Here is a 20,102-nt window from a genome sequence, read left to right as displayed (position 1 = left end):
ACCTGTTTGAGCTTCTTCAAGTCCTCGTCCAGCTCTAGATTGTCCAAGATTACAGCAACAAAAAGACTGAGCAGAATCTAAAATGTCACAAAAGGAAGACAAAGAAAAGTTTGAAGTGTCACAATATAGTTTTAGTTTCAATATCATGTTTCCCATTATATGATTAAATTGGATTAATACTCTTCAACAGGACAAAGTCTGCTTTGTAATTGTATTTGTGGCTTGTTTGAGCCTGGAAGACATCCTGTCTGTCTGGAGTGAGGTGTGAGTCATCCACAGATCTGCGGTATCTGATGGCTCTTCATATCAGAAGGCCAAACACTGAAATGTCAGCACATCTTACGCCTGCAAGTCTGATTAACTGTGATTAGATGTGCCACTTGAGAGAACAATAAAGGAGCATGGCACTAATTGAATATCTTAGGATGAAAAGTCCCTTGAACACTCTTGAGTTCTAATGAGTTTTTACAAACCAAAGCAATTAAATATGGTTGAATAGAATAGGATTAATTTACTATGTGAAGAAAAAAAATAGATATTTAACAAGTTCTTCATCTCATTTGACTGCTATATTTTAGGATGTGTAGTATGTTTCTCACCAGGGTCGCAAACAGATGATAAAGGATGAAGTAAATGGCCACCACTGGAGCCCACATGTGACCTACAGCGACCAGAGTCTGGTCCATGACATCTATCCAGCCCTCCTGGGTTAGGATCTGGAACATGGACATAAATGCCTACAGGCAGCAAAGCAAAGGGATAAGAAAAAGTCAGGGAGGCTAAAGACAAGAGGGATCAACTGAGTATACAAGTAAAAGCAGCAGGGAGAAAGAAAGAAAGGAAGACAGGCTGAGACCGGGAGGAAACAACACAGACTTGACATTTGAAACCTGCTTTTTCACACGAGAGCAAATATCACACAGCTGTATGTATGTATTCCCTTCCGACCACCCTTCTGTGGCTCGTGGCCAAGATCTATAGACCAAAGCAAAAGGAAAGAGGAAGCAAAGAGATATCCATCTTTGCTATTTTTCCTCTGTTTCACTGCCCTCTCATGTACTTGGTAGAGGTCAGATACAGGCACAGGAAAGAGGCAGCTGTGACACAACGGCCCCTGGAGTCAAATGGCGCGCCTGCACTTTTGTCTCAGCATCTCTCCTCCAGACAGCCGAGCACACCACACCTCCCAGCCCCTCCCATCTGCTACCACGGCCCAGTCACAGCGGATAAAGATAAACCCAGCAACAGGTTTGCCCATAGGGAAGAGAGCCAAACATCATTAACTGTGATGTGTCTGTGTCTGAGTGCATATATGTGCACGTGTGACACAATAGCAATATGGAGGACAGAGAGAGAGAGAGAGAGAGAGAGAGAGAGAGAGAGAGAGAGAGAGAGAGAGAGAGAGAGAGAGAGAGAGAGAGAGAGAGAGAGAGAGAGAGAGAGAGAGAGAGAGAGAGAGAGAGAGAGAGAGAGAGAGAGAGAGAGAGAGAGAGAGAGAGAGAGAGAGAGAGAGAGAGAGAGAGAGAGAGAGAAGGGCTAGCACACAAGTGGCATCTGTTTATGAGCATCCCTTCATGTCCTGCTGTGCCAAGCATCGTTGAAATGTGGAAGGGAGAGAAAAAACAACAGAGGATGGAAAGATGTCGCTAATGAGGGGAGAGAGCAACTCATGAGCCTTTAGAAATCAAAGGAAATGCCACATCTGTCGACCCCACATGCAACCCATCACCAGCATCTGCAGCCTCCCCGCTGCCTCTCTGAGGTGTCCTCCAGGAGTTGCTCGTATGAATTTTAAAATTTCCATTTGGTGCATTCTATAAAAATCATTTTTTCCCCCTTTTTTTTCAGCTACTTGCCATGGTTCCTTTAGAATAAACCGACTGAATCATAAAGACATTTTCACGTCAGGTTTGGTTAAATCAATTTCAAAAAAGTGTGCAATAAGTTGTGCAAGTTAATTTGAATGGGAATTTGTACTTTGTGCAGTGATGAGCATCTGCAGTAAGAAAAAATTTTTTTTAAAAACAATTAAACATGCTTATCACTCCCAAAATAAGCTTCATCGATACGATTTCAGTGTTTTTTGGGATTTCTTTTTTTAATAAACTCAAAATAGAATATACTGTATATTTCTCTCTTTGAGATCGGATGGTCTGGGTGGTTGCTTACCCTGGGGAAGGTGGTGAAACGGTCCAGCTCCTCCACAAAGCAAAACATTTGCAAGCTGATAGCCGACATGACGATGAGAAGGCTGGCTGTGAATACCACCAGGCTGCCGAGTTTTTTACCTGGACCAAATATCTTATAAACAAAGTCCTCGAGGGCTGGGGAAATCTTAATCAACCGCACCACACGAAGCACCTGGAGAGAGAGAGAGAAACATAATCCTTTCAAATGTGAGGCTGCGGTTTCTGACATTGTTGCTACACAGTTCAAAATGAAGTGCTTATTCAGTAGTTTTAATATCCGAGCAAAAGTAAATTTCCATTTTCAAGATAGCGTGAAAAGAACACGTTTGTTATAAAAGCAAACTGAGCAGCAAGATTGATTGTATATCGATTGCAAAAGAAAGTTCATTGATCTTGATCAAGTGGAAACAGTGCAGTGATACGATGGTGATGGTCTTTATACGGGTTTAGTCCCTAAATTGCCTGTGGTGACAACAACCACCAAAAGGTAATGTGTCTTTGTCAGGCTTTGATTGGGGATCCAGAGAGGAACTATTGATCGAACTGCTCTCTCTGATGCCTCTTGGCCAAAGATTTCTCTTTAGAATCTCACACTAAGCTAAATGAATGGCTATCTCCCATTCCCTGGATATATGGCAAAGTAAAAGTAAAAGGGAACTTTCAGTAAATAAATATAGTAATAACAGTCACAGCCCGATGACAGAGCGGATGGATAGACACTACCTTCTATTCCTGACAAACCGTGATGGCCACTATCAATTTTCCAACAGATGTATACTGCTGAGCTCAGGGCAGACGGTATGAGGGGGTGGGGGGGAGGGTACAGAGGACACAAGACCATTAGCATCAAACCAGGTTATTCGCTTGTTTTTTTTGTCATCGTGTGGCTGACAAATTACTGAAATAGAGAAATGATGAAATAATAGTAATCAAAAATACATCATGAGACATAAAACTATACTGATATGTTAGATCATTAATCATTAATCATGATCATTAATTTAACCAAGTAGAAACTGGAGCACTTGAGAAATCACAAGCACACATGTTTAGAACATGCAAACTTCACACTTTTGCAGTGAGGCCTGAGTCCCAACCACCACTGTGGTGCAAAAGCGAGCTGTGGTGTAGCTACGACAGCTGCTCATTTGAAGTGCCCGAGATAAACATTGACTCGTTAATATTATTAAAGCACAAGGAAAAAGAGAATCTATCATTGATTGTCCAGGATCGAATAAGGAAATCCATCCTGTTATCCGCGATATGCAGTCATCTGACCTTGTATTAAGTACCCGCACCTCGTCATTGCTCTGTGCACCAGACATTTTCTGAACTTTTTCTGTTTCCTTCGGCTTCAACTGGCTACCGCTGTCTTTTTGTACTCATAATGCGCCACACATACATTGGTTTGATCCATCCTAGAATGTGGATTACCTTTCCCACTTGCACAAATGAAGACAACTATCCGAGGAAGTGACCTTGTGCACTTCCGAAGGGCGCTGGTGTGAAAGCATCCTTATTCTAAAACTTATAACGTTCACACCTAATGGCAAATATTTTTAGACAGTGTGAAGTACCAGAGCACATACAGAGAGCACCATGTGCATGGAGGGGTAGAACATGCAAACTCCACACAGAAAGTCACATCGAGCGGTAATGGAAAAACACTTTGGTATAAATATATATATTTAAAAAAATAGGCAGACCAATGACACATAAAGTTCGTTCTCCTACTTCCAGGACAAATAAACAATTTCAGCCTTAAACTTACAGGACGATAATTAGTGAGTCACTTGTTAATGACAATATAGAATGTGTTAATGACATACAATATCCATAAAGAAAACTAAAAGAAAAAGTGAGGAAAATATAGGACAACTTTCACTAAAACTATAATGGAGTGCACGAGCCTAAAAGCAATCAAATGTACTTTATTCTGTCATTCATCAGTATCCATGACTACCTATTCTGTGGATTCTGTGATGTGAAGCAGCATGATAAAGTGTGATCCATGAATAGTAGGAAAGGTACATTCAGAATTACAACACTAGTTATGATAATGTATAGCTAGATCAGTTATGATCATGACTGACAGTGATTGCCACCACAATGCTGGGTAACAACTGACTCAATAAATGAGAAAGCATGCGAATCTTGGCAGAGTATCAGGCTCCCAAACAAAAGAAGACTACCTTGCTCGGTCTTGTAGATTCGCTGCATACTAAAATAAATGCAAAGAGAGGTAGCCACATTTACCCGTGGAAACATGTTTGACATCAAAGCCTCCTGGTATAAACATGTTTTCATTGTAAGTCTTGCACATGTGTGAATGGCAGCTATTAAGAGACTCACACAAGCTCAGGACTGCTTGTATATTCAAGACTCATTAAAAGGCCCTTGAGATGCTGCTTCCCATCAGATCCTCCTTAGAGATCATCATTAGCTTTGCTAACTACAGGAAGGTCAACAAGTTCAAGTTTTATCAAAAACTATATTGCCAAGTATCTCCAGAGTCGAATTGTAATGATGATCTGGTGAACTGAAGTATTATGAACTATACTCACAAGCTTTGGAGTACACAAGGATTTTGAGTTTTCTTTTTAAATGTACACCATCACAACTAAACCTCTGATTCAGCTCCATCTTGTAAAGACAAATGCAAAACACATTACTACTCTCACATACAAAGTAACCAGGACATTCCGGGCTTCATACCATTAATTCAAAACCTGGGCAGTGACCACAAATGCTGATATTTAAGCAACATGTTAAATACAAAAAAGAAATAGGTTTTTCAATCCGTAGCTGATATTCTAGTAGCCCATCAGCAAGGAAATTTAATTATCCCTACAGTTGTAATTATGTTATTTCAGACAAAATTACAGCCGGTGATATGTGAGATGGCAGCAGGCTCGGGGCTCCATCAAAATCCAGATGTGAATGTTAATTTTTGAGTTTCTAAATTTGTTTGGGTCTCTACCATGTCTGTCAGTAACTGTTTGCACCAAAAAAAAAAACGTTTTTGTTGTACACACAAACAGAACCACATGCACCTGTTTAACCTCACTTGTTTATTCCTCTTTGAGGTTTGTGAGCCAACACTCCCTCTAAACTACTAATAGTCTTCTCATCAGTCGGATCACAAAGAGCACCAAGAGGATGAGGACAGAGCTCTGTGAGCATTCAAGAGTGTATAATAGTTTTAGCACTTTTATCAAGTTTATGCAAAGAACTTCACAAATATTAATATATAAATTACAACAGAGGTGTGTTTTTATAAGCATGAGTATTTTATGGGATAGTAAAATGTATTTATCTGCATATGGACAATGGTGACTCCTTACATTGTTACATAAATGTTTGAACTCAGATTCAAAGAGAAAGTAAGGTTTTCTCAGACGGATTATCGGCCCATTAACCAATCAATTGATGGATGGATCAACATCATCAATGGATGGTCACAGCAAAGAAATGTTCCCCAGCTTCTACTTCCAAACGATTGATTCGGGCTCACAGTCAGCACTGGATCAACCGATATGTAATTCAAACATGCAGCCCACTGGTGCAGTTGCATGCAAAAGTGTTTGTTCGTGGAGCCCGACCTGAAAGTAGGTGAACTGGGAGTGGTAGAGGTCAGGGTAGATGTGCAGCGTGGTGCCCACCACCAGCAGAGATTCAAACTTGTGCAGAGAGGAGCTGATGTAGCCCGTGAAGCCGAGACACCAGATCTTCAAAAGAGCTTCAAGGTCGAACAGCACAGTGAAGGCGACCTGGCAGGGAGAAGATCATACATTCTCGTGTTTAAGCATACGGTATATATTTTCCTTGTTCTGACAAATATGGATATTAATGTCATTTAACTACAGTCACATTGTAATAAACTGAGAAGGTTTGGGAAGATCTTTTACCCCCCATATGGACTACAGGATACCAAAGACTTTGTCGCCAAATGTTGCACTTTCTTTTGTAAATGTGTCCCCATCTTTCTATATTTGCAGGGGTAAATCAATGAAATAGTCCTTTAGACATTGGATTGAAGTGCTTATCCAGCCTGTCAACAGCAGGTAAAATTCAGAAATAAGGAGCAAATAAAAGTGGCCTTGTGCCACTATAATGTGAATTTCCCCATTTAAGTCCAGACCCACAGCCACCATTTCCCATTTTCCCTCTCAGCCGTCACACAGATTGGACCAAATCTGTAGATCGATGACTGTATGATATGGATGGAGGGAATGAAAGAGGGTAATATTGTTCCTGTGTGTTTTCCCCCCACTTCTTATCTCCTCCATTCAGCTGTGTGTTAGAGAGAGGTATGAAGGAAATGCGGGCTGTGGGAACACTTGGTGCATTACCACTTTCTTACAGGTGACATCTACCCAGCCAGCCCCAAACACGCTGCAGCACACGTGAAGATCTCACAATGTTCAAACAGTTTCACAACCACAAGATAAAAATAAATACGATGGAGCACAAAATCCTCACAGGTACAATGCATCTGGAGTGACAAAGTGGTAAAGACGTATTATACAGGATATAATCCAAACAAATTACATTTACTGTAAATCAAGTTATTTAATAGGTTATTAAGTTATGAGTAGTTTTCTTAATTTTTTTTTTACCAAATGCCTTTGGGTAAGGAGTAATAATATGCAAAAGTCAACCATTGAAACTGTGAGAGAAAGAAGAAAATAAAAAGAACAACGTCACCTCTGCCAGGTAAAACTCATCGTAGTGCCGCCGGTAGTTCTCTCCTTTGTAATAGTTACTAGCAGCGACGATCACGTCCACAGCCACCATGCTCAAGATGAACATATGGAACACAGAGGACCGCATCAATTGCTGTGAAAACAAGAGTTGTGATGTAATTATTGTCAAAATCACACAATGCGATCCATCTATTGTCTAAACCTGCTTCATTGCATCCCATACAAGTAAGTCAAGCTAAACCGTAAAAGAACACGGATTCGACTTAGGATTTTCTTTTTACATGCAGTGTGAATTTTACTGCTTCAGCATTTTAACAAACTGCCGTGCAAGGATTGGAGACCCCCGGGAGCAATGAGGGCTTCAGACTCGTGCCCAAGATCACTTTAATTTAGGGACTGGACAAAATGGTGGATCAAATAACCTCTGACTCTTTAAAGTTGAGCCACGGCTGAACGTCTAGCTGTCAGTCAACCACAATGAGACAATCACCCATGTACACATTCATACCAATGGACAATTCGATTTACAATCAATTTATTAAGAGCATCTTTAGATTTTGGCGCAAACAGAAGTACATGGGGGGGGGACCCCACAGTGAAAACACACACAAAAAGCTAACTGTTGAAATTCTGCATTACAAAGCTAGTACTCACATTTTTCATCCTTTTACCACTTTGTGTTTCTAATTCATTCCTATTCCCATTCATATCCTTATTTTATGTGTGAACTGGTAACATACAATGAGAAGCACCTTATTACCTTTGCATTATTATATATATATATATATATATATATATATATATATATATATATATATATAATGCAAAGGTAATAAGGTGCTTATATATATATAAGCACCTTGTACCATATATATATATATATATATATATATATATATATTCATTCAAATTTAAAATAACGTTTTTAAAGCACAGTCTGGAGACAGCTAATGTAAATCAGATGTGCTGCAGCAGTACGAGGACTGCGCTTCTATTGCAAGTGCCAATTTGGGAGAACACAGTACATATACACTGCATACAGTATATGAAGGAACAAAGATGGCCATTATCTAAACTGCATGGCATTTGAAGTGATTTGGAGTCTTTCGGCACGCACTGCTAAACAGACATCGAGACAAGAGAATCAGTGAGCATTCACACGACCAAAACCAAAGGAGAGAAAAGGCAATAAACATGTTATTTCCTTTGGGAATACCAGCAGCGCTGAACGCTTACAACAACCTCACGGAAAGAATAACGACATGAAAAATGGTGAAGAAACCATTTAACATATAGTTTGACAAAACTCTCATTGATCTTCTCGACAAATGCAATAACTATGCATTCTTTGGGAAACAATGTGGCAGATGTGATCACAGTGTTGAACTGCACATATACGGCAGGATGAACAGCTTGTGAGTGGGTAGAATCACTCACCCTAAAAAAAGACTTGCATGTGAGATTGGCAATAGGGAGGATGGAAGAAAGTGGAAAAAACGAGACGAAGACTTTAAGACAGATGAAGAGGGTTTGCAGCATTGCTGGAATTATCAAACTCGCCACAGGAAAACGGGACCACTGCCATCCAGCCTCCTACACTCAAGCATCCTAAAAGTAAAAACTCTTCAAACTTTTTAAAGTCTTGATTGTTTAAAGCTTTGATTACAAGGGTTGATGATGATGAAATGAATCGATATGAGATGAGACTTGATTAGATTTAAGGTTAAAGCTTAAGAACAATTATTCCACCAGAACAACAACATTCTATTAGAAACTTCTACATGCAAAAAAAAAGTTCTACCAGAAGGAATGGGTTATGTCGGCGTGTTTTAGGACTGTAAAATGTCAATGAAAGCAGGTCAGGAGAAGGCTTCACTCAAAAGAGTGTGCAACTTCGACATACACGATCACCGTTGGCATCCTATTTCCTTTCTGTCAATGTTGGTTTATATGTAATTCCCACCCACTGTCTTCCTCGAACTTTACCAAAGTATACAGTTGGTTATAATCTCAAACAATCCACTTTTCCATTCGGGCTGAAGGACATCTCATATCATGAACCATAGCGAACACCATTAACCACCAGGGGATCGTAAGAGAGATATAATCTTGGTCCAGTTATTTTTCACACAGTTTCTCAGGTTATATGACAAAGACTTTACGTCTAGTCTTAAATCTAAAGTATAATGCCAATGGACACAACAGGGGTCATACCATCAAACTACCATCAAAACAATGGTGCAATTCTGTCTTTTTCAATTATTATGATGCCGGTTGAATAGTATTATGTAGAAGCCTAAATACCTTACACAAGCAATTAAATATCTGGCTGAAAAACTGTATTTGGCTGCCCTCTGTAGTTAAAAGTTTGTCATCTATTTCACCCCTTCATACCCTGCTGCCAGGTTGGATGTGATTAAAAAAGCAATCTGTTGCAATGTTTTCCAATATTGATCCAAGGGGACTCCCGTGCTGCATGTTTCAGGTGCTTCTCTGCTTCAACAAACACAAGTCAAATGAATGAATAGTAATTAAGCTCGAGCATACGCATATTAGAAATCCAATCAGCTGAGTCAGTCATGTTACAAGTGGGAAAGATCAGAACTGGGCAGGGAAAGTTCGCTCCTGGGAAATGCCGAATGCATTTCAAACCATCTGCTGCGTACAATTAATGAGCACATGTATGTACGACATACTGCAGATGAGTTTTCATTGTGTTTTGATGGAGACGTCAATAAAAATTGGAACATACTTAGTGAAGCTTCCAGTTTCAGAAAAAGTGATATAGATATGAGTAGGACTAATGGCAAACCCCTTGAGCGAGTGTGTGTATCTCTGTTAGCCCTGTGGTGGACTACAGGCTGTATAGCATGTACCTAACCTAACCCTGTCTAACGTTAGCTCAGACACTCTCCAGTCCACTGACCCTGACTTGAATTGTTAGGCCCAAAGAATGGATGCAAAATGTTTGCAATCTTGTATTTTTTAAAGCACACGAGCTGGTGGGACATATGTACTAATCCATTATAGTAAACCCCACAGAAGGAAAGAAAAATTCAAAATGGTAAAGACTTCACTTCTATAATATTTTCAGTATTGGCATACATACCGCTGGATTCTGTGTACGTTTACATGCCACATAGTGTGTTCTGAGCACATTTGTTTGTATAGTGTATATTTTGAAAACAGCTATGAATCTATAAATCCCTCAAAGCAATTCCACGGAATACTGACTCAAAAAAAAATCAATCTTAAACACTGCTGCAAAGGACGAGACGTCTAACCACTAGAGGTCAGCAAAAAAAGAAGATTCAAATGTTTAGTTCACATTGTGAGGCAATGCAACAAGAGGTATATTTTTGAAAAATACATGCATAGACATTGTTGGCTACTGAAAAGAATTTTTTTTTTGCATTTATGGTCTTATCAGTGCCACAAGTGTGAGTTCTTACTGCCATTTTCAGAACATCCTATTGCCTCAACTAAAACAATGACTAACCTTTAGGATGGGTGTTGTTTTTTTGTTTTTTTTACTATACACATGCCTACTCTACACACACAGTGGTTAGGCTCGCTGACTGAGATTGGACGTGACAAAGCAGTTTGACATTTCCAGCAACCAGACGTCTACCCCATGGGTGTTTTGGCTGAACAGAGGTGTGTGTCTCTGTGTGTGTGTGTGTGTGTGTGTGTGTGTGTGTGTGTGTGTGTGTGTGTGTGTGTGCGTGCGTGCGTGCGTGCGTGCGTGCGTGCGTGCGTGCGTGTGTGCGTGCGTGCGAGAGCAAGAGGGAACGAGGCAGACTGACACGGAACAGAAAGTACATGCTCTCATCTATGAAACGGTTGATTTTCTCAAGGTCCTGACTTTGCCGGTATTCACTGAGGGCTCTGGAGAATCACACCATGAAGAACAGCCAGGGTAGTTAGCTGTACAGCTATGTACTCTAGAAACCTCAAGCTTTTGGCAACAATACCCACCCAGCGCTGCTTTTAATCTTTCCCTGACACTCACTTGTTTTTCAGGACTGTCAGACAACGTGGTGCACTTCACCAGATAAGGCCTCCGATGGCATTCCAAATGCAAAAGGGTTTGTTTTGCCCGGTGAACCTGATGGCACTGGCATACTGTATATGGCCTCAAGATGTCAGAATCAATTTAAGAGCATCAAATGCAGCACAAGATGGCTCTCCCCTGCTGTTTGATGTTTCTCAGCTTGCAGGTCTCTGAGGTTTATTTTCCTACTTGTATGATGGATGCTTCTTTTAGAAATGTGTTTTACCTCTGGCTCAATTTTTGTAAGAACGTGCTCACTGTGCACAGCCACGTATGAGCAAATGTTGAAAAGCAAAAGGATACATCATGCTGGTTTTGTTGTTTACCCAAAAATAGAGGATTTGTTTTATCTTATAGCAAAGCAACGTCAATTTCTAAGACATGAGATGTGAACAGCGGTGTAGAGGATTGCTTTCTTGATAGTGAGACTCTCCAAGGTTTAAGTCCAGATGGTGCTTGATGGTGTTTCTGTTTGTGTTGTATTTTTGACATATCATGTTCTCATGTATGGTTTTACAGGTTTCCTCCCACAGGCCAAAACAATACAATTGATCCACTCTAAGATACCTACAGGTATAAATATTGGTCTGTGTATTAGTGATCCCTCCAGAGTGACTCCTGGATCCCCCCCATGAATTAAATTTGGCTGAAGTGGAATAGGCGATGGCTGGACACATCATCTGGAAAATATAGCATGCATTGAAGTGTTATATGTACATAATATATAACAGGCCTGCATGCATAGAAATGTGTATCACGGTAAACCTGAGGTTTCCATCAGTGAGACATTCACGAAAAATAATCAAAATGAAAACCCAATTCCCTCAAATTAGTCCTATAAAAATGTACATTTTGCATTTCATCGAGCCTTCTTACACTCCTGTTTGAATATTTCTTTATCGATACATGCCAAGTCAATTTAACCAGCGAACCAAGTTGTCACTTTTTAAAAGCTGTTGTGGTCAGTGTAACATAAACTGCAATTTCCCAAATAAGGTGAGACAAGCTACGGCTGTGCACACAAGGGATCCGCAATCACAATTTGCTGTCTGTAGGCCTTGTGACGCCTGGGATGATAAGGATTTCTGCATCATACCTGGAACATTTCCACAAGCTGCTAGTGTAACAACTGAGACAGAGAAGCAGACTGACTGCTTCCTTATGCTCTCTCTGTTTACACAGACCGCCAAGGAGGAGAGACGCTCTTTCTGCTGGTACATGAGACAAGTGCAGAGCACGTGCACATAGCTGGCAGGGTATTGCAGTATTCACACAGGAATTCACCAACAGACTGGGCCGTGTTCTGGCGCCTCCTCCTGCGACAGTTTTTCTCTCACCTGTTTGGTGAGATTAAGAAGAAACTGAGTGGGATTACACACGGCTTCATATTACTAATTTATTCAGTCACTCCACTGGCATTTGTTGACAGTAAATAAGAAGGATAAGACATCCCGTTCATGCTCTTTTCCTTTCTGCTAATATGCAGCGGTGAATGGACATGAATAGAAAAGACAACCTAATTCAAACCTCGGTTATCAGTCCCAGCAGAGAGAATATCTTGAACCCAATCTTTTCACTTAAAAAGTGAGAAGTCTTGTTATGTCAGGAACCAAGTGAAGAGGGAGCCCCTTGACTTATTACGGCCTTGACTAGAGCAGGCTGACTCATGTCTTTGGCTTGAAAGAAGAAAAAAAAAGAGGGTCTTAATAAAACATGATAGTCTGCCTGTCTGCATCCTCCTACTCTTAATAATATCGCCTTTGTTCTGCCAGCTTGGTGTTCATTTTCTTTCTCTTTCATTCTTAGAGATATTAGCTTCATCAAAGTGTAGCATATATCACTGTTTGACGAGTCTCATTGAAAGAAACATTTAGATTCAGATTGAGTCAACACTGGATGCAACATGTTGCAGGTGTTGTAATACTGTATATCCATACCAAGCCTAAGTCAATGGTTATTTTTCATTACCTAAAAGAACATTTTCACTCTTCAGTTCTTCCTGCGTTCCTGTTTTTTCTTCTTTGAGTTTCAATTTCCCTTTTCCTGTGCTTTCTTTGTCCTTCGACACAGGGACAAACTGACCTCAGCCCTGGCATGTTGACTGTGTGACACTGTGAGGTTAAAATGACATGAGTGGTGTCACTGGTAGGATCCGGAGGTTAAAGATCAGTGGCCAGGGGAAAAGACAGCTTCCAGAGAATCAATGACCCCCGGATTGGGAGGATAAAGGTCAAGAGGGTGTTCTGCTCATTGGACGTCAGTTCCCCCAGTGAGCTGCTGGGTTATCCATCACATTGTATTTAGCAGCTCAGACAGAAGACCGAGACCAGGGGAGTGATCAACAACAACTTTCCTTCACCAAAGGGATGGAATTAATCACATAATCCTCCTGGATTTCAGTGAAGTGGGAAACATTTATCATGGTTTTCTTACTCTTACTTTTTACCTCCATTTTATCTCTCAAATGGAAAATGTTAAATGTTTGTATGTTATTCAGAGATGCGGAAATCTAGAATACTTGCTTTTGTTCAGTCTAGTGGGCGACATATGTAGCTGGCGATGGTCTCTGTTTTACTTATAGCAGCCAATCTGCAGTGTAATTATGGCAATGTTAGGGCATTAGGGGCTAATTAGTAGACCAGATCTGTGGGGAAAAACAGAGAGCACTTCATTAACCTGTGTTAGTCTGTGGACTGCATTTCTTCCATGTGAGGAAAAACTGAGCAACACAAAAAACTAAAACACCGTATAAACACCTACGATACCTAAACAGATGCAGGGTGGCTAGTGTCATTCAAAAACAATGGAACATGACTTTGAATTTTCACATGCATGAATGTCGGAAAGTTTAACATTTAATGCACAAGAAGAGCAACTCTAATAAAAACTAAGAACTCGTTGAAATAGCGATTTACATGCAACTGGGTCTATCACTAAAACTACAGGTCATCATCAGTCCAAATATACAAGCTGTACAGGTGAGATGGTTTTACTTTGTCGACTCTCTGTCAAAGTGGAGACAATTGGGTTAAACATAGTCTGGAGAAACACTTAACAACTGAAAGAAATCATTACAGCAGGTTCAAATCTCAGTTAATAAACCGACTGTACTTAACCTGCATCTCTCCAAAAAAAAAAACATATCTGCACTCCCGACTCCTCCAAACAACACCTTGACCCTCCATAACTCAAAAACCAGTTGTGCCTTTCATCTGGAACAAATTCTATCAATGTATCCTTCAGGATGAAATATTAGTGGCTGTCTGCCATCTGAATATCTGCCGAGGTTGAGCGATGCAGCAGGTGCTTCTACTACATAATGGTTTAAAAAAATAAGAAAGTTCACATTTTAGAGTAGAGAAGTCACAGACAAGGTTTAAATTCATAAACGCTTTTGCTGAAAGAGCTGAGGAGATCGAAGGCATCACATGAAAATATCTAAGTTGAAGAAGTTCTGTAAGAATTGTGCAAAACCGGTCCAATCAAAAGCTGCAAAAAGCTGGTAGTTGAGTGCAATACTCTGAAAGATCTTAGCTGAGCCTGTGCTTGTTTATGCTTAGATTTGACTCAGATTACATTTCTTGACGTCTTCATCCCAAATGAAAATACAATTTTTCTGGCTGTTGTATGTAACTATACTAGGAAGAAGAAAGAGGACGATAGATGTCAGAATCACAAATGGAGCCACTTTAAGGATTTTACTGTAGGATTGATACAAAATATTACAAACTGTCTGAGTGGCTTGGAAAAGTGTAAATGCTCCTTTGCTTTGAGGGCTATTTCAGTACGAAGCCCCTGGGGACGAGATGCTGCCATTTCCTTTCTGTCTCCAAAGGGAGCAGGTGGTTAATCAATTATGTGCAATCTCCAACTGCTGCAGCCGGTTGGACCCACACAGACCCAGACTGACACACACGGACACGCAGAAACAGACAGCCCTCAACAGGCAGATCAATGGGCTGACAGTCAGGAAAACAAAGGCTTGACCGGATACATGCAGGTCATTTTGAAGGCAGCTATGAGTGAGTTAGCTGCAGATAAACAGATAACGCATGCAGGCCGCCTGCCTGCCTGCCTGCCTTCCTGCAGAAAGCCCCCACCTGCCAGCCCTGAAACATTTTAATCATTTGACGGCCAATTACTCTGGAGCAAGGCAGAGCAGAACAGAAACTCACACTTCACTTCCCCGGCACTCACAGATGGCCCTGCAGGCTGGATCTCCGTTGCCTGTCTTCAGTCTACCTGTCTAAGTCAGCTGGCATTATTCCCTTCTGACGTGGGTGAAAAAGCAATGAAATCAGGTGTCCGGCAAGACTTTAGAGTGAGTGAGCCGGGGATATCCATCATTAATCACATATGATACAGAAGTAAATGCCCTCTCACACCAGTTATACTGTCAAAGAGCAGTAAAAATACTCTATATAAGTGCCCATAGCCCTCCTGTGATACTCTAGTATTTGAAGCCTTTCATCTTATCCCTTTTCATGTCATTGTAAAGACATTTTACAGCGACTGAATAGTGGAGTGGAGGGTTTGGCTGGAGATGATCCAATCTGATTATGGGTGAGGCCAGCGTACACAATGTACAGGTTGCTGTTCAATACGGAGTGAACAAAGACACAGTCACACAGTCACAACGAAACAAAGTTTAGAAACTAACATTTGCTTGATCCCCCTGCTCTTATGGGATTTTATCACAAATACCTACATCACCTTATTGTCTTATGTAGGTACATTTAAATTAAATTCATATTGTGTTCCAATTCATTAACTGGGACAGGGTGAAGTATGATGAATATTGAACAAATACTGAAACATGTCTTACTTCTAATTATGCTCTGTGATTTCTAGTTCAGCCTTTGTTACCTGGCTTGAAGGGCTTAGATCTCAAAATGTCTTCACAACCTCAAAAAACAAAAATCTAAATATTTTTTAAAGGATTTTGATGTCTTGACAGCCACGGAATGTAGTCAGTATGTGACTGGCAAAGGAAGACAATAGATGCTTAAAATAAAAAATCCCTCAGTGCTATTCCACTTATTTGCTTATCATTATTTAAACTAGACTTGACACTTTCAATTGACAAGATTACAGAGATTTATAAAACATACAAATAAAATAACGTAATAGTTATTTAGAAAAAAACTATTGCTCGAAAGACTTTTTTTAAATATATTTTTTATAATGACCTCCAATAAAGTATTACGCATGAATTCAAATAATTACTTCTGTACATGGAGATGTCTAAGTTGTTAAACAATAAAACACATTAAGCCACAACTTAAAACCAACACTAATTCAAAAGAATGCATTTTGCTATTTACCAGTACTTTGACTTCTTGTCTATATTTGTTAAACTTGTAAAAAAAAAAGGCTGTCAGAATGTCCTGTCCCAACAATGCTTTATTAATCCCTTGGTAATTTCCCCCAGAGAAAACAAAAAGATAATAATGTCCATCGTTCTTCCGTGCTTCACATGCGTAAGGCTCCCTTTGATAGAAGACAACTGATATTATTTGTGAGCCAGAGCGAAGACCTGAACTGGTCAGCATGATGGAGGTAAATGCCACACTGCACTGTCACTCTCTCAAAGGTCGCACAAAGTCTGCACTCTTGACTGCTCACACTTCCAATATTGGTGTCGAAAAATGCAAAGGATAATATAACCGTGAGTGATATTGCAAGAATATCATTATAATTATCAATATTGAGATAAAGAGCAGCACTATGTCTGTTACACTACTAAGTACTGTGCCAAGAATGTAAAGTCTTGATCACATTATTTGGTGATTCTTAGTGAATGATGTTTATCATCGGGAGCGGATACAATTGCTGCCAAGTACTTTAGCAAATAATTGCTTCCTGCAGCCAATGCATTAGGATTCCAAACACCACAATGTCACAACAAAGTCAATGTCAATGGAATGACTTTTGGCGTTTTCATTTTTGTGGTGGATTTTTGTGCCAACGTCCTTATTACTGGTCGCTTTCAATCCAAGTCAAACTGTTAAGACTGCTTTTGTTTATACACAATGGCAATAATAGTTATCCAGTATGAATGAATAAAGCACAGAGGCAGTCTTTGATTGTGGCGTGTAATGCAGCATGGGGCTCAGAGGAAAGTCAGTTCTGTTTATGCCTCTGGTTATCCCTCTATCTAAATCTTTCCTCCAACTGATGATGAGGCTCAGGGGGACGTGCAGCTTTAATGGGAATACTGCATATTTCACATTTTCTCTATTTTTCTTTCATTTCTTCTGTTTACTTCTACCAAATTTCTCTATTTTTATTTGTGCTATTTTCCCTGCCCTGTTTGTGTGTGTGTGGGCCCCCTTAAAGCTGAGCTCTGGAGCAGTGTTAACCCTTTGAGGGTGTGTTGACAGCTACCCTCCCTCTCAAAGATGCAGACACTATTGGCAGTCTCTCACAGCAAGGGCCCAGCCTTTTACGCCACAGCACACCACTATCAACAGTGAGCCAGCCGTAAACAACACCCGCTGCTTTCGCCTTATCTTTAAAGCCAAACCATTTGGATCACACCGGCCACAAGGCGACAGTGGCGTCCGTCATGTAGAAGTCATTTAAAACTTAATCTGCTACTGGAGCGACATCATTAGCTTCAGCCCCTACACATCAAACATGAGCCTCCCTCATTTAAAATCCCATCACTTAGCCTGTTTGACACAGCCGCTGACGACAAAGACAAATGTGAAAACAATGAGGCGATACCGCAGACGTCCGTGGCATTTGTTAAATGGATGAAGTCTCGCAATGACCAGATCTGTGTGTGCACATGGAGTGGAGAAAGAGGCGCCTCACACACCGGCAGCGCGTCCACGACGCGACGTGTTTACCTGGAGGCAGGCAGGCGCTCGGCCATGTGGTTTGTTGACGTCCACAGCGACAAGCTGCCATCCCCCGGCAGCGTCTTCATGGAACATCTGTGGCACAAGGACAGCACATAAGTGGCAGAACGCACACGCACACACACACACACACACACACAACACGCATGCCATTCAAAGCAATAGACAAAACACGGAGCACACATATCAACCCTTTGGCTACATCTTCATAAAACATCTGTGGCCACACTGAGGCTGAAGGCATTATACCGACACGTTCATTCCCCCACACACACAGCATGGTATCTACTAAATACAGTATGCAGGCTTGAGGACATAACACTGAACGTCAAAATATCACAGCAGAGACTTTCAAACTTATAAGAGCAGGTTTCATTACAGCTAGGTTAATGAATTCAACATAGCCGTGTAATAAAGTGATCATACAAGAGGTAAAATTGCACAAAAATTAAATCAGGAGCCTATGAGGGCCAGGCTCGTGCTTCAAGGAATAATTTATACGGAATACATTACACTAACTTCTAATGTCAGCCGACCAACATGGTTTCATTGGTTTCATAGAGGTTAAAATCTTCACTGCATAATTCAAATTAGCAAGTCGGCATAGTTGTTTGTGAACAACAACAAAAACATAAGCAACAAAAAAAATGCATATTCTAAAACGGGGATTCCAACCTGGGGCTGAGGACCCCGTTGGAGGAGAGGCTACAGTAGCGGGCACTAGGATCTTTCTGCTCTGAGGCTGTCAAAATGAATTTGGCAAATGTCAAAGAAAAACATCAAATAGACGGAACATTTGTTAGAGACAATATGGATGCATCAAGAAAAGTTGTTTTGTTTTTTTCCCCCTTTGTATTGCAGTTCATATATGCTGGATTTTACCATTCACTACACACGGGGTTGAGCCTGCTCAAGGCTTTGTATTAACATTAGATGTCTGCACAGCACATCTTCTCAAACTTCCCATCACATCTCCCAACCAATTTAAAAAGCGGCTGCTTGCTCCTTACATACAGCAACCTTTCAAGCTCTGTCTCATTTATCATTCTTCTCTTTGATTACATACTTCTCCCCCCCGGCTGTTTCAGCTTTGTATTCCACCTGTCACGTTCCGTCGCAGCCTAGCAGAGCTATAGCATTCTATTATTACTCTGGTACCATCTTGTTTTTATCATAACCTGACAAAGACAATAGTCACCTCTGCAGAGATGTCAAACATGAGAGGGTAGTTATCCTTCGACTTCAGGCAATTCCAAGCAGAGTTTAGGTAAATTCAGCTTCAACAATTCCACACTGATTTCTATTCAAACTTGCCTTAATATGGAAAAGTCGCAAAATTGGAAGTGTAGAATGGGTTGTGTTTCCGAGGGAAGGCCTTACACCAGACTTCCTCTCTGGGGAACATGAAGGAAGGATTATATTGTCTCCACCTCTATGATTGACAGTTGAACGTTACACCACAGCTAATTAAGGTTTTTTTTCCCCCTCTAAGATAAAGATCGGGGCATAACGATGTGATTACAATTAATTTTGTTAATGGCAAGAAAGGCTAATTGTTTTCAAGGTCACAGCAGTGTGCCTGTGCCAGTAGCCTGTTTTCCATCATGACTAAAGCCATGGAGGTTTTGCTTCATGACTTTTCAAAATGTATCAATATAATGAGCAACGGCATCAATAATTGTTCACTGCTTTTCTGCCAAATGAACTTATGAACTGACAAATGTATGAAACTATTCATAATCCAAAAATGGGCCAAACAAAATGTCATCATTATCAGAATATACACAGAAATCTAAGGTCAGTCTGTTTCAATTGAGACGCTTCATAAAGTGCCAATGTTGTTTATTTGTTGTTATTTCCAAAGATATTTATCTCACAAACAAATATTTTTCTTTGATTTCCGTTTACTCTCTCCTCACTGCTTTCGTTGGAGATGTAATGGTAAATCCTACATTTTCCAACATGCTGGTTCTCATTTCTTCTGCTTCACACCTACTTCCCGGCACACTTCATCAGTCCAGACTAATCTAAGTGCGGAAGAGGCAATCAAACGCCTGTCACATCAAGAGGAAAAGGAACATTCATCACAACCAAAATAACAATTCTCTCCATAGCCGAAAGGATAGCTGTCGCAAAAAAGTCTAAGGTCATTTATAAAAACAATCATTACAGACTACCTTTATTTATATTAGTATTGTTTTTGGGTTGTTCACCCAAATCACTTGTTCATGAGAATGGATGTCTCTTTGGGAATATTCAGATTCTTTGCCTCTCGGGTGTCTGTTCC

General features: G+C 40.5%; 1 protein-coding gene across 2 annotated transcripts in view; it reads right to left on the bottom strand.

Annotated features, from left to right (window-relative positions):
• Window positions 1–20,102, bottom strand: part of nalcn (sodium leak channel, non-selective) — a gene marked incomplete at its 5' end in the record, with an annotated part of 66,091 nt that overhangs the window by 34,745 nt on the left and 11,244 nt on the right. For both annotated transcript variants that reach the window (XM_080498052.1, XM_080498053.1), the window contains 6 exons: window positions 3–77; window positions 600–737; window positions 2,170–2,361; window positions 5,792–5,959; window positions 6,897–7,028; window positions 17,804–17,890. In XM_080498052.1, the coding sequence (XP_080354178.1) occupies window positions 3–77; window positions 600–737; window positions 2,170–2,361; window positions 5,792–5,959; window positions 6,897–7,028; window positions 17,804–17,890 (792 nt within the window). The remainder of the gene's footprint in view (window positions 1–2; window positions 78–599; window positions 738–2,169; window positions 2,362–5,791; window positions 5,960–6,896; window positions 7,029–17,803; window positions 17,891–20,102) is intronic.

This window comes from Blennius ocellaris, assembly GCF_963422515.1.
Source record: "Blennius ocellaris genome assembly, chromosome: 6".
Lineage (NCBI taxonomy): Eukaryota > Metazoa > Chordata > Actinopteri > Blenniiformes > Blenniidae > Blennius > Blennius ocellaris.
This window is presented reverse-complemented; position numbering and strand designations above follow the sequence as displayed.